At 38.3% G+C, this 12544-nt stretch overlaps 1 protein-coding gene across 3 annotated transcripts in view; it reads left to right on the top strand.

The window, feature by feature from the left end:
- The window catches only part of LOC125673676 (midasin-like), a 111545-nt gene that overhangs the window by 22976 nt on the left and 76025 nt on the right, over window positions 1-12544 (top strand). For all 3 annotated transcript variants that reach the window (XM_056159350.1, XM_056159349.1, XM_056159351.1), the window contains exons 16-23: window positions 130-214; window positions 1616-1728; window positions 5280-5416; window positions 7295-7399; window positions 8429-8690; window positions 9593-9858; window positions 10435-10613; window positions 11972-12063. In XM_056159350.1, coding sequence (XP_056015325.1) covers window positions 130-214; window positions 1616-1728; window positions 5280-5416; window positions 7295-7399; window positions 8429-8690; window positions 9593-9858; window positions 10435-10613; window positions 11972-12063 — 1239 coding nt within the window. The remainder of the gene's footprint in view (window positions 1-129; window positions 215-1615; window positions 1729-5279; window positions 5417-7294; window positions 7400-8428; window positions 8691-9592; window positions 9859-10434; window positions 10614-11971; window positions 12064-12544) is intronic.

The raw sequence follows: 12544 nt of genomic DNA, 5'->3' as shown, positions 1-12544 counted from the left end.
GAGAGATGGGGTGCTTTACTCACAAGTTTTGTATCAACACATGAATGATTTATCTTCTTTTACAGGAGAGTTTCTCTTGCAGTAACAAGTTTTGTGTCAACACATGAATGATTTTATCTTCTTTTACAGGAGAGTTTCTCTCGCAGTAACTGGACAGCATTGTTTACCCTGATGGGACATACTATAGAGCCAGCATTAAAAAGAGGCACAGCAGGTCAGACGACAAATTATAAACATCGCTTAGATGAGACCAGCACAAACGAGAAGCTATAAACATTGCTAAAACAAGACCAGGTCAAACAAAAAATGACATATGCTATAAATATTACTATAACGTGACCAGTACAAACGACAAGTTATAAACATCATTAAAACGAGACCAGGTCAGATGACAAGTTATAAACATCGTTAAAACGAGACCAGGTCAGACAACAAGTTATAAACATCGTTAAAACGAGACCAGGTCAGACAACAAGTTATAAACATCGTTAAAACGAAACCAGGTCAGACGACAAGTTATAAACATCGTTAAAACGAGACCAGGTCAGATGACAAATTATAAACATTACTATAATGTGACCAATACAAATGACAAGTTATAAACATCGTTAAAACGAAACCAGGTCAGATGACAAGTTATAAACATCGTTAAAATGAGACCAGAACAAACGAAAGTTACAAACATCGTTAAAACGAGACCAGAACAAACGAAAAGTTATAAACATTGCTAAAACGAGACCAGGTCAATCGAAAGTTATAAACATCGTTAAAACGAGACCAGAACAAACGAAAAGTTATAAACATTGCTAAAACAAGACCAGGTCAAACGAAAAATGACATATGTCGCTAGAACTAGACCAGGTCAAACAAAAAGTTATAAATATCATACAAACATAAAGTTATAAACATCGCTAAAACGAGACCAGAACAAACGAAAAGTTATAAACATTGCTAAAACGAGACCAGGTCAATCGAAAGTTATAAACATCGTTAAAACGAGACCAGAACAAACGAAAAGTTATAAACATTGCTAAAACAAGACCAGGTCAAACGAAAAATGACATATGTCGCTAGAACTAGACCAGGTCAAACAAAAAGTTATAAATATCATACAAACATAAAGTTATAAACATCGCTAAAACGAGGCCGGGACAAACAAAAAGTTATAAACATCGCTAAAATGAGACCAGGACTAACGACAAGTTATAAACATCACTAAAATGGGACCAGTTCAGTCCAAACGAAATTATAAATATCTCTGAAATTAGCTAGGTTTAGTCAAACTACCTAAACGTAAATATACTGTACAAGTAAACTTCTGTTTGATTTATAGCACAGCCTAAAACTTACTAATAATTGTTTGATTTATAGCACAGCCTAAAACTTACTAATAATTTTTTTCTGTATAAATGTATGTTAAAACTTCTCATTTTAAGGTTTTGATTAATTTCTGAATATTTTTTTTTCATATCTCAAAACTTCAGGTAATTTTGATGAATTTCTGAATATTTTGTTTAATGTTAAAACTTTGTTTAAGATTTATTTAAATTTCTTTAAATAGATTACTTTGTCGTGTGTATCATTTTTATGAACATCTGAATATTTTGTTTGACAGGGAAGATTGATTTGGACTTGTATACAAATTGGAAGAATCTAAAAGCCCGGGTTCAGCAATTGAAACTGCAGGTCAAGAGGTCAGAAAATGCCCTGACCTTCACCTTCATAGAGGTGAGCATTTAAAGATTATCCAGAATGACATACATTTTCAATACACATAATAACACACGCTGACCTTTGAACAGCATAATGAAAAAGATGAAAATAAAGTCAAGCAGTGATCAATGGTAACCAGGCACACCCGTGGTGAGCCAGACATCTGGATCAGGTAAACAGAGTAATCCCTAATCAAAATCAGTGTGTAAAGAACAGCCTAGCCTATGAAACATGTCGGACAACTCTTGGCCTAATGACAGATTTTATTTGTAAATTACGTCGTTATAATGACCATAGAATTTATGAAATGCTGACTTTAAATGAGACTGTTGAAACCCCTATAATATAATTTTTTTGGTCAGTAGTCTGCCTCAATTTAAAAGTTAAAAACTGATCATATGCAGAACATGCTCATCCATATCAAATCAGTTGAAGTTGGTTGGTTGTATAGGGTTTAATGTCCGACGCAATAATTTTTCACTCATATGGATATGTCACCATTGCCGCTGAAGAGCTGCAAAATTTAGGCCTATTCTCAGCGCTTATTGCTTTTAAGTAGGGAGGGATTGTTATGCCACACCTATTGTGAAACAGAGCCTTGGTTTTTGCGGTCTCATCTGAAAGACGACCCCATTTAGTTGCCATTTATGCAAGCAATGGGTACAAAGGACCCCACAGGACTCAAATCAATTGAAAGACATAAACACCATGTGCAGGTGATAATGGAATATTGCCACTTAAATATGGGAAATTGACGATGTAGAAGCTGACAATTTTGTCATAAAGTTGACTTGTTGGTTTACCGTTATCATCTATGTCCAATGAAATATTCAGATATGTAGCAGATATGGAAGACTCTGTGGTGTCTTTTATGTCGAGTTCACTAGGATATATCAAATCGACATACATGTATGAATGAAAATTAGTATTGCTTATAGGTACAACATTGTCGATATATCTAAACGTGGAGTCGAAGGCCACAGCAAGATTGTTTTCTTCCCATGTAGATGTTGTTGAACAAATTCTGTCTCTTAAGACTACTGTTTTAAAAACAGGTCAGCTATTGATGAAGCACAATTTGTGCCCATGGGAATTCCAATAGACTGTTGGAAGACCTTATCAACAAAGACTATGTAGATATTGTCAATGAGCAACTCCAGCATCTATTTATATCAACTTCAGAGTGCTTGTGTGTAGAATCAGAGCGGTGTTTAACACAGTGATTTTTTGATGATGGGTGATTTTCCGTTGACGAATGTTTCATTATAGTGTTTTGTTGTTTTGCAATATGCCATTTAATATCTCATATTAATGCCAACTGTCTCACAATAATACCAACAGTCTCACAATAATACCAACAGTCTCACAATAATGCCAACCCAACAGTCTCACAATAATGCCAACAGTCTCACAATAATACCAACAGTCTCACAATAATACCAACTGTCTCACAATAATACCAACAGTCTCACAATAATGCCAACCCAACAATCTCACAATAATGCCAACTGTCTCACAATAATGCCAACAATCTCACAATAATGCCAACTGTCTCACAATAATGCCAACAATCTCACAATAATGCCAACTGTCTCACAATAATGCCAACTGTCTCACAATAGTGCCAACAGTCTCACAATAATGCCAACCCAACAGTCTCACAATAATGCCAACAGTCTCACAATAATACCAACAGTCTCACAATAATGCCAACCCAACAGTCTCACAATAATGCCAACAGTCTCACAATAGTGCCAACTGTCTCACAATAATGCCAACAGTCTCACAATAATGCCAACAGTCTCACAATAATGCCAACAGTCTCACAATAGTGCCAACTGTCTCACAATAATGCCAACAGTCTCACAATAATACCAACAGTCTCACAATAATGCCAACCCAACAGTCTCACAATAATGCCAACAGTCTCACAATAATGCCAACAGTCTCACAATAATACCAACAGTCTCACAATAATGCCAACCCAACAATCTCACAATAATGCCAACCCAACAATCTCACAATAATGCCAACCCAACAGTCTCACAATAATGCCAACTGTCTCACAATAATGCCAACCCAACAGTCTCACAATAATGCCAACTGTCTCACAATAATGCCAACTGTCTCACAATAGTGCCAACTGTCTCACAATAATGCCAACCCAACAGTCTCACAATAATGCCAACTGTCTCACAATAGTGCCAACTGTCTCACAATAATGCCAACCCAACAGTCTCACAATAATGCCAACTGTCTCACAATAGTGCCAACTGTCTCACAATAATGCCAACTGTCTCACAATAATGCCAACTGTCTCACAATAATGCCAACCCAACAGTCTCACAATAGTGCCAACTGTCTCACAATAATGCCATGCAACTGTCTCACAATAATGCCAACCCAACAATCTCACAATAATGCCAACAGTCTCACAATAATGCCAACTGTCTCACAATAATGCCAACCCAACAGTCTCACAATAGTGCCAACTGTCTCACAATAGTGCCAACTGTCTCACAATAGTGCCAACAGTCTCACAATAATGCCAACCCAACAGTCTCACAATAATGCCAACAGTCTCACAATAGTGCCAACTGTCTCACAATAATGCCAACTGTCTCACAATAATGCCAACCCAACAGTCTCACAATAGTGCCAACTGTCTCACAATAGTGCCAGCTGTCATGTAATAAAACTACTGTATATTATTTAGTTGATATGAGATCAACCTATACCATCAACAGTAGGGCTGGGACGATTCAGGGTTAGCTCGATTCGGTTCGGTTTCGATTCAGAACAGCATGGTTCGATTATTTTCGATTCGGTTCATGTTAGGTCCAATTTATCTAATAATAGCACAAAAATTAACAATTTTAATGAGTAGCATCTTTGATTTGATTTGATCCAAGTTATATAACTATATGTCGTCATTTGTAAACATCATATCTATTTATAATGACATTTTATAACTTTGATAGAAAAAATAAAACATTGACAGTCTATTAAGATTTGTTATATTAATGTGCTGCATAAGTTTTTGATTATTAAACAAATCTATAGTGAATCTGAAATGTATATGGTATATTGTTTTCATTGATATGTAAAATTCAACAATTCTATCAATTGAGAGTCTTTGAAAATCTCTCCTTTATTGATTTACTTCTCTCATATTAACTGTCAAATCTGTGTCATTACCTACGATGTTGATTTCACTCCACCACTGACAGAAATGCTATATGTCATGTAAAGATAAACTGCAATGACCTTACGGACCATATTCTGTTAGTATCCGAGTGGTGAAAATACTAACTCTCAACACGGTAGTGATTTAAATCCTTGTTGGATAAAAAACCACATGTTCTGCACATCACTCGGACGCCATATTTGTTGTTTTGGTGTATGTAAAATCTAAACTGAACCAAACCGAAATCCGGAATTTGTAATCGATGCATCGAATCAAATGGTATGAATCGCGGTGCACCGAAATTTTCGGTGCACCGCACAGCCCTAATTAACAGGTCCTAGACTCCTATGTGTTATCTTCGGCTTTATTCTTTTTCCAGGGTACACTTGTGAAAGCCCTCAAAGACGGAGACTGGGTGTTACTGGATGAAATCAATCTAGCTGCAGCAGAAACGCTCGAGTGTTTGAGTGGATTATTAGAGAGTACCAGAGGATCTATTGTGCTGACAGAGAGGGGGTGAGTAAAGAATGAAATGTTACAGATTTCCTGCATGTCTGCTGATATATTTAGGATGCACAATGTTTGCTGTCATTAATGTTAAATCTGGCACTAGTCTTGTCTCTATCTATATCACAAGTAGTTCTGCAACGGATACCCAAAATAACCGAAAACCGTGGGTTGTGTTATTAGGGTTGGGTTCGGTTCCAATTTTCCGTATTTCGGTTCCTGTTTGGTTTTAAAATAAGAATCATTATGTTGTCAAAATCCTCAAAGGTGGCTGTATTTTGTTAAATGATGGCATTGTGGACAAAACTGTAAATAATGACAGTATATGTAAGATATTGTCAGACGCATTGAAAATACACCACAGGAGCAACATCTCGTCAATGACAAAACATTGAATGCATGGATGGAAATGAGTAGAAGTGACAATATGCTGTTTCTAGTACCATGGATGTCGAGACTAAACCTCAGTCCACGTCCCCGAGTAATTATTGTGACAAAATACATTAAAAAAGGTTTTTGATTTTAACTGTATATTAAATTTTTATACCCCCCTTTGAAAAAGAGGTGGCATATTGTTTTGCACCTGTCGGTCGGTCTGTAGACCACATGTTGTCTGCTCAATATCTTGAGAACCATTCACTTGATGATAATGATATTTTCATATGTGGGTTAGTTATGAGTAGAAGAGGATCCCTATTGTTTTTCAGGTCAAAAGGTGAAAGGTTAAGGGTCAATCTACTCTGGACATAGGAATATAATGTCCGCTCAATATCTCGAGAACCCTTTGCTTGACAGACATCAAACTTGATACACTGGTACATCTTCAAGAGAAGATGACCCCTATTGATTTTGAGGTCACATGGTCAAAGGTCAAGGGTCAAACTTGACATGGGAATATACTGTCTGCTCAGTATCTTGAGAACCCTTTTCTTGACAGACATCAAACTTGGTACACTGATACGACTTCAGTAGAAGACGACCACTATTGATTTTGAGGTCACATGGTCAAAGGTCAAGGGTCACACTAGACAGGAATATACTGTCCGTTCAATATTTTGAGAACCCTTCGCTTGACAGACATCAAACTTGGTACACTGGTACATCTTCAGGAGAAAATTACCCCTATTTATTTTGAGGTCACATGTTTAAAGGTCAAGGGTCAAACTGGACATAAGAATATACTGTCCCTTCAATATCTTGAGAACCCTTTGCTTGACAGACATCAAACGTGGTACACTGGTATGTCTTCAGGAGAAGACGACCCCTATTGATTTTCAGATCACATGGTCAAAGGTCAAGGGTCAAACTGGACATTGGAATATACTGTCTGCTCCATATCTTGATGACCCTTTGCTTGACAGACATTAAACTTGGTACACTGGTACATCTTCAGGAGAAGATGACACCTATTGATTTTGAGGTCACGTGGTCAAAAGTCAAGGGTCAAATTGGACATAAGAATATACTGTCCGTTCAATATCTTGAGAACCCTTTACTTGACAGACATCAAACTTGGTACACTGGTACATCTTCAGGAGTTGATGACCCCTATTGATTTTTAGGTCACATGGTCAATCCACTCTTGACATAGGAAGATATTGTCTGCTCAATATTTTGAATTGATGATACTACTCTCAATTAAATGATGTGTGTGTATAACCCTTTTCAATTTTGCACCATGGGGGACATATGTGTTTTACAAACATCTCTTGTTAAAATAGTTATATATAGACACTGATAGACCCAAACCGAAATACCCGAACCCGAAGTAAAAAATTTAGAACCGACCCGAATATTTTTGAAACCGTGACAGCCCTAATCATAAACTTATGATTCTGTATGGTAATCAGCCTGGATATTAAATTGATACCAATGTTTTACTTGTAGAGACACCACCCCTGTAGAGAGACACGAGAACTTCCGGATTTTTGCCTGCATGAACCCTGCCACTGATGTTGGTAAGAAGGACCTGCCCACTGGAGTCAGAAACAGGTGAGTCATCCATTCGACAGGACCAATGTCAACCTATTGTGTTTGTGTGTAGTTTTTGATATACAGAAATTTACATGTATGTACAAAGTGTTCATTGTTTACACAGGTTTATGGAATTCTTTTATTATGTAAACAACTTACAGTATTCATTGTTACACATGCTTACAGAATTCATTGTTTACACAAGTTTACAGAATTCATTGTTTACACAAGTTTACAGAATTCATTGTTTACACACGTTTACAGAATTCATTGTGTAAACAAGTTTATGGAATTCTTTGTTTACACAGGTTTACAGAATTCATTGCTTTCTCAGATTAACAGAATTCATTGTTTACACAGGTTTATGTTAAACATTGTTAAACTTGTTTACAGAATTCATTGTTTACACAAGTTTACAGAATTCATTATGTAAACAAGTTTACAGAATTTGTTGTTTATATTCTTTGTTTACACAACTTTACAGAATGAATTTAATTGTTTACACAAGTTTTCAGAATTCATTGTGTAAACAAGTTTATGGAATTCTTTGTTTACACAAGTTTACAGAATTCATTGTTTACACAAGTTTACAGAATTCATTGTTTAAACATGTTTACAGAATTCATTTTTTACACAAGTTTACGGTATTCATTTCTTTCTCAGATTAACAGAATTCTTTGTTTACACAGGTTTAGTTAAACATTGTTAAACTTGTTTACAGAATTCATTGTTTACACATGTTCAACTCGACAGAATTCATTGCTTACACATGTTCAACTCGACAGAATTCATTGTTTACACATGTTCAACTCGACAGAATTCATTGTTTACACAATATGTTTACAGAATTCATTGTTTAATCATGTTTACAGAATTTGTTATTTACACAGATTTACGGAATTTTTTACACAGGTTTACAGAATTCATTGTTTACACATGTTTACAGAATTTGTTGTTTATACAGGTTTACAGAATTTGTTTACACAGATTTACGAAATTGTTTACACAGGTTTACAGAATTCATTGTTTACGGAATTGTTTACACAGGTTTACAGAATTCTATGTGGATGAGCTGGAGGAGGAACAAGATCTGAAGACATTGGTCAGTGATTATCTGTCCAGTCTGTCCCTCACACCCGCTCACATCCAGGGAATCGTCAAGTTCTACCTGGCAGTGAAGAAAGCAGCATTGGATAAACTGACTGACGGAACTGGACACAAGCCCCACTTCAGTCTGAGGACCCTGTGTAGGGCTCTGAGATACTCAGTGTCCAATCCTTGTGGTCAAGTGGCCAGGTCACTGTATGAGGTAGGGGGGGACTACTGTAATGACACACATCAGATTCTTGTATTTCCTTGTAGCAGGCTTCGTGGTCAGGGTTTTGTGTGTTATCAGACATTCATTTGTCAAGTTATTTTTTAAAGGATTGAGTTCAGTTTTGTGTACTTCGCTAACCTGAGTGATATATCTTACAGACAGCCAGACAGACAGATTACACAGATTTTACAGATAGACAGACAGACAGATAGCTGATCTGTGTGGTTGATTGTACAGACAGACAGACAGATAGCTGATCTGTGTGGTTGATTGTACAGACAGACAGACAGATAGCTGATCCGTGTGGTTGATTCTACAGACAGACAGACAGATAGCTGATCTGTGTGGTTGATTCTACAGACAGACAGACAGATAGCTGATCTGTGTGGTTGATTCTACAGACAGACAGACAGATAGCTGATCTGTGTGGTTGATTGTACAGACAGACAGACAGATAGCTGATCCGTGTGGTTGATTCTACAGACAGATAGCTGATCTGTGTGGTTGATTGTACAGACAGACAGACAGATAGCTGATCCGTGTGGTTGATTCTACAGACAGACAGACAGATAGCTGATCTGTGTGGTTGATTCTACAGACAGACAGACAGACAGATAGCTGATCTGTGTGGTTGATTGTACAGACAGACAGACAGATAGCTGATCCGTGTGGTTGATTCTACAGACAGACAGACAGACAGATAGCTGATCTGTGTGGTTGATTCTACAGACAGACAGACAGATAGCTGATCTGTGTGGTTGATTCTACAGACAGACAGATAGCTGATCTGTGTGGTTGATTGTACAGACAGACAGACAGATAGCTGATCTGTTTGGTTGATTGTACAGACAGACAGACAGACAGATAGCTGATCTGTGTGGTTGATTTTACAGGGGTTCTGTTTGAGTTTCCTCACCCAGTTGGATAGAGCCTCACATCCTGTGGTAGAGAGCCTCATCACTCAGCACATCATGGGAAAAGCCAATATCAAGTCCCTCCTGAAGCAGGGGATCAGGGAACCCCTAGAGGGGGGTTGTCTACAGTTTGAGGGGTACTGGGTATCACAAGGCAGGGCCGCCCCCTCTGTGCCGAGTCACTACATCCTGACCCCCTCGGTCCGCGCCAACCTCAGGGATTTAGCCAGGGTCGTATCTGCGGGGTATGTATTGGGGGTCAGTTCTAGCTAGAGTTAATTATTCATAGTACATGTACATGTCATTGTGTGTCATGGGGATGTCACCCTTTAATATTGCTTGAAAAAGTTACCATTATGTTGTAACAATGGATTTTTCAGGAACATAAAAAGATGCACAGGAAATATCTTTCAACTATTTTACGTGTAGAGGTATAATAGATACTTTCAATTTGAATTTCAAATGTTTCATAATGCTGCCCATTTCAATGTTACAGATTCAGACTCAGTACATGTATCTAGTGCATCATAGATACCATACAATGTGTGTGTGTGGGGGGGGGGGGATGTGATCAGACAACATCCTGTTCTGCTGCCTTGTATGTTGGGGGTTAATACGTGTATTTATCGCCTTTCAGACAACATCCTGTTCTGCTGTCTTGTATGATGGGGTTAATACGTGTATTTATCGCCTTTCAGACAACATCCTGTTCTGCTGTCTTGTATGATGGGGTTAATACGTGTATTTATCGCCTTTCAGACAACATCCTGTTCTGCTGTCTTGTATGATGGGAGTTAATACGTGTATTTATCGCCTTTCAGACAACATCCTGTTCTGCTACAAGGCGAGACGTCGGTAGGTAAGACGAGTCTGGTGACGTGGCTAGCGCAGAGCAGCGGGAATGTGTGTGTCCGTGTCAACAACCACGAACACACGGACCTACAGGAATACGTAGGCTGTTACTCCGCGGACGAGTCCGGGAAACTCGTCTTCAAAGAGGGTAAGTTGTACGGTAGTCAACAGATAGAATGAGTGACAGTCTATTCTACTCATTCCTTCATTCATTCATTCATTCTTTATTTCCTCCATGTGGAGATATTGCAATTTAAGTTAATATACAATTACATACATGAATATTACAGTTTGAAATGATAGAATGAGTGACAGTCTATTCTACTCGTTTTATGCTCAAGTTGGGAAATTTCTGCTTTTTTAGCAGAGAGTGGTCTATTAAAAGGCATATAGTGCGAGATTTTGCTTCACTAGGCACGTGGTGCCATCTCGTATCTGAATCTGACCTTGCGTATCCACGTGATCCAAGATTTACCGCTCAAATTTTGTAAGGATCGACAGATCGATGTATTTACCTGCCCAGATTTTTTGTTTAATCTTTTGAGGTACATGGGCGCTAATTGGGTCGAAAGAACTGGGGGTTTGAATGGGTTGGTATTCTGAAATATCGAATGGAGGGCCCTGGAATTCGGCGTTACTTGTACAAGGGAGTATAGTGTCAACAGGAGGTAAAATATTGATTTCGGACTCACCCGATAGCCTGTCTGTTTCCTCATTGGATGCATTCCCGATAGGTGGGACGTGTATGGGTTCTGCCACTGTTGCTGTGGCATTGGACGTTGTTCTGCGGGCTCGGGATGGTTGGTTTGTTCCGTATGTCTCTCGTGCTGCGTCGTCTGAAATTCGCATCTCTCTCCCTTCTGCTTCTTGTATTTTGATGCCTCCTCACCGGTGGCATGATGTCGATGGCTAAAGATGTCAATGACCGAGTAGTAAAAATTGTGATAGGACGTCTGCAATATTTCCATGCTAATTGGCTCATGTCTGGTACGGAAGAGGAAGTGCTGTCCTCGCATTAACTCGGACTAAGATGACTTTCGGTATTGATTAATTCGTTCCATTCTTAGATCGTCAAACATTGGAAAAAAGTTTTTCCGTTAATTAAATGAGATTAATTTGGTATTGAAGCAAATTAATCTGTTATAAATCAGTTTTATGTAATACTATGATTTCTTGTATGAATTATGTAACAAGCTTCTCTGTGAAGGATGGAAATGTGAGAGAGAACAGCCTGTGGTAATTATCATGTTACGATGATGGCAATCGATGCTGATTGGTGGTTGGATTATTAATTATCATGTTACGATGATGGCAATCGATGCTGATTGGTGGTTGGATTATTAATTATCATGTTACGATGATGGCAATCGATGCTGATTGGTGGTTGGATTATTAATTATCATGTTACGATGATGGGGATAGATGCTGATTGTTGGTTGGATTTTATGGATGCTGTGCGCTAACATTGTGTGGCTGTTCTAACATTGATAACGGATCTGATTTCAGGAGTGCTGGTGGAGGCCATGAGGAAGGGACAGTGGATCATTCTGGATGAACTGAATCTGGCCCCCACTGATGTACTGGAGGCCCTCAACAGGGTAAGATATCTGTAGTAAATCAGTGTTCTAGAGGCCCTCAACAGGGTAATATGTCTGTAGTAGATCAATGTTCTAGAGGCCCACAACAGGGTGATGTGTCTGTAGCAGAGGCCCTCAACAGGGTAATGTGTCTGTAGTAGATCAATGTTCTAGAGGCCCTCAACAGGGTAATATGTCTGTAGTAGAGGCCCTCAACAGGGTAATGTGTCTGTAGTAGATCAATGTTCTAGAGGTCCTCAACAGGGTAAGGTGTCTGTAGTAGATTGGATGAAAGAGCAATGCCAAAATTCAGATTTGTTACTGGTAACTTTTAATGGACTTTTGACATGTGTATTTTTCAACAATAATCATATTATGCCAAATGAGAAAGATTTCTGAATTTAGAATAAAGTGATGTCAGGCCTCGGCCAGTAGGTGGGATTGCACATAGTTTCAAATGTAGCATAAATCTGATTGAACCAGACTATGGTGAACCGAACAC

This window comes from Ostrea edulis, chromosome 3 (assembly GCF_947568905.1).
Source record: "Ostrea edulis chromosome 3, xbOstEdul1.1, whole genome shotgun sequence".
Classification (NCBI taxonomy): domain Eukaryota; kingdom Metazoa; phylum Mollusca; class Bivalvia; order Ostreida; family Ostreidae; genus Ostrea; species Ostrea edulis.
Note: the sequence above shows the minus strand (reverse complement) of the source record. Positions and strands in the feature narration are given on the sequence as shown.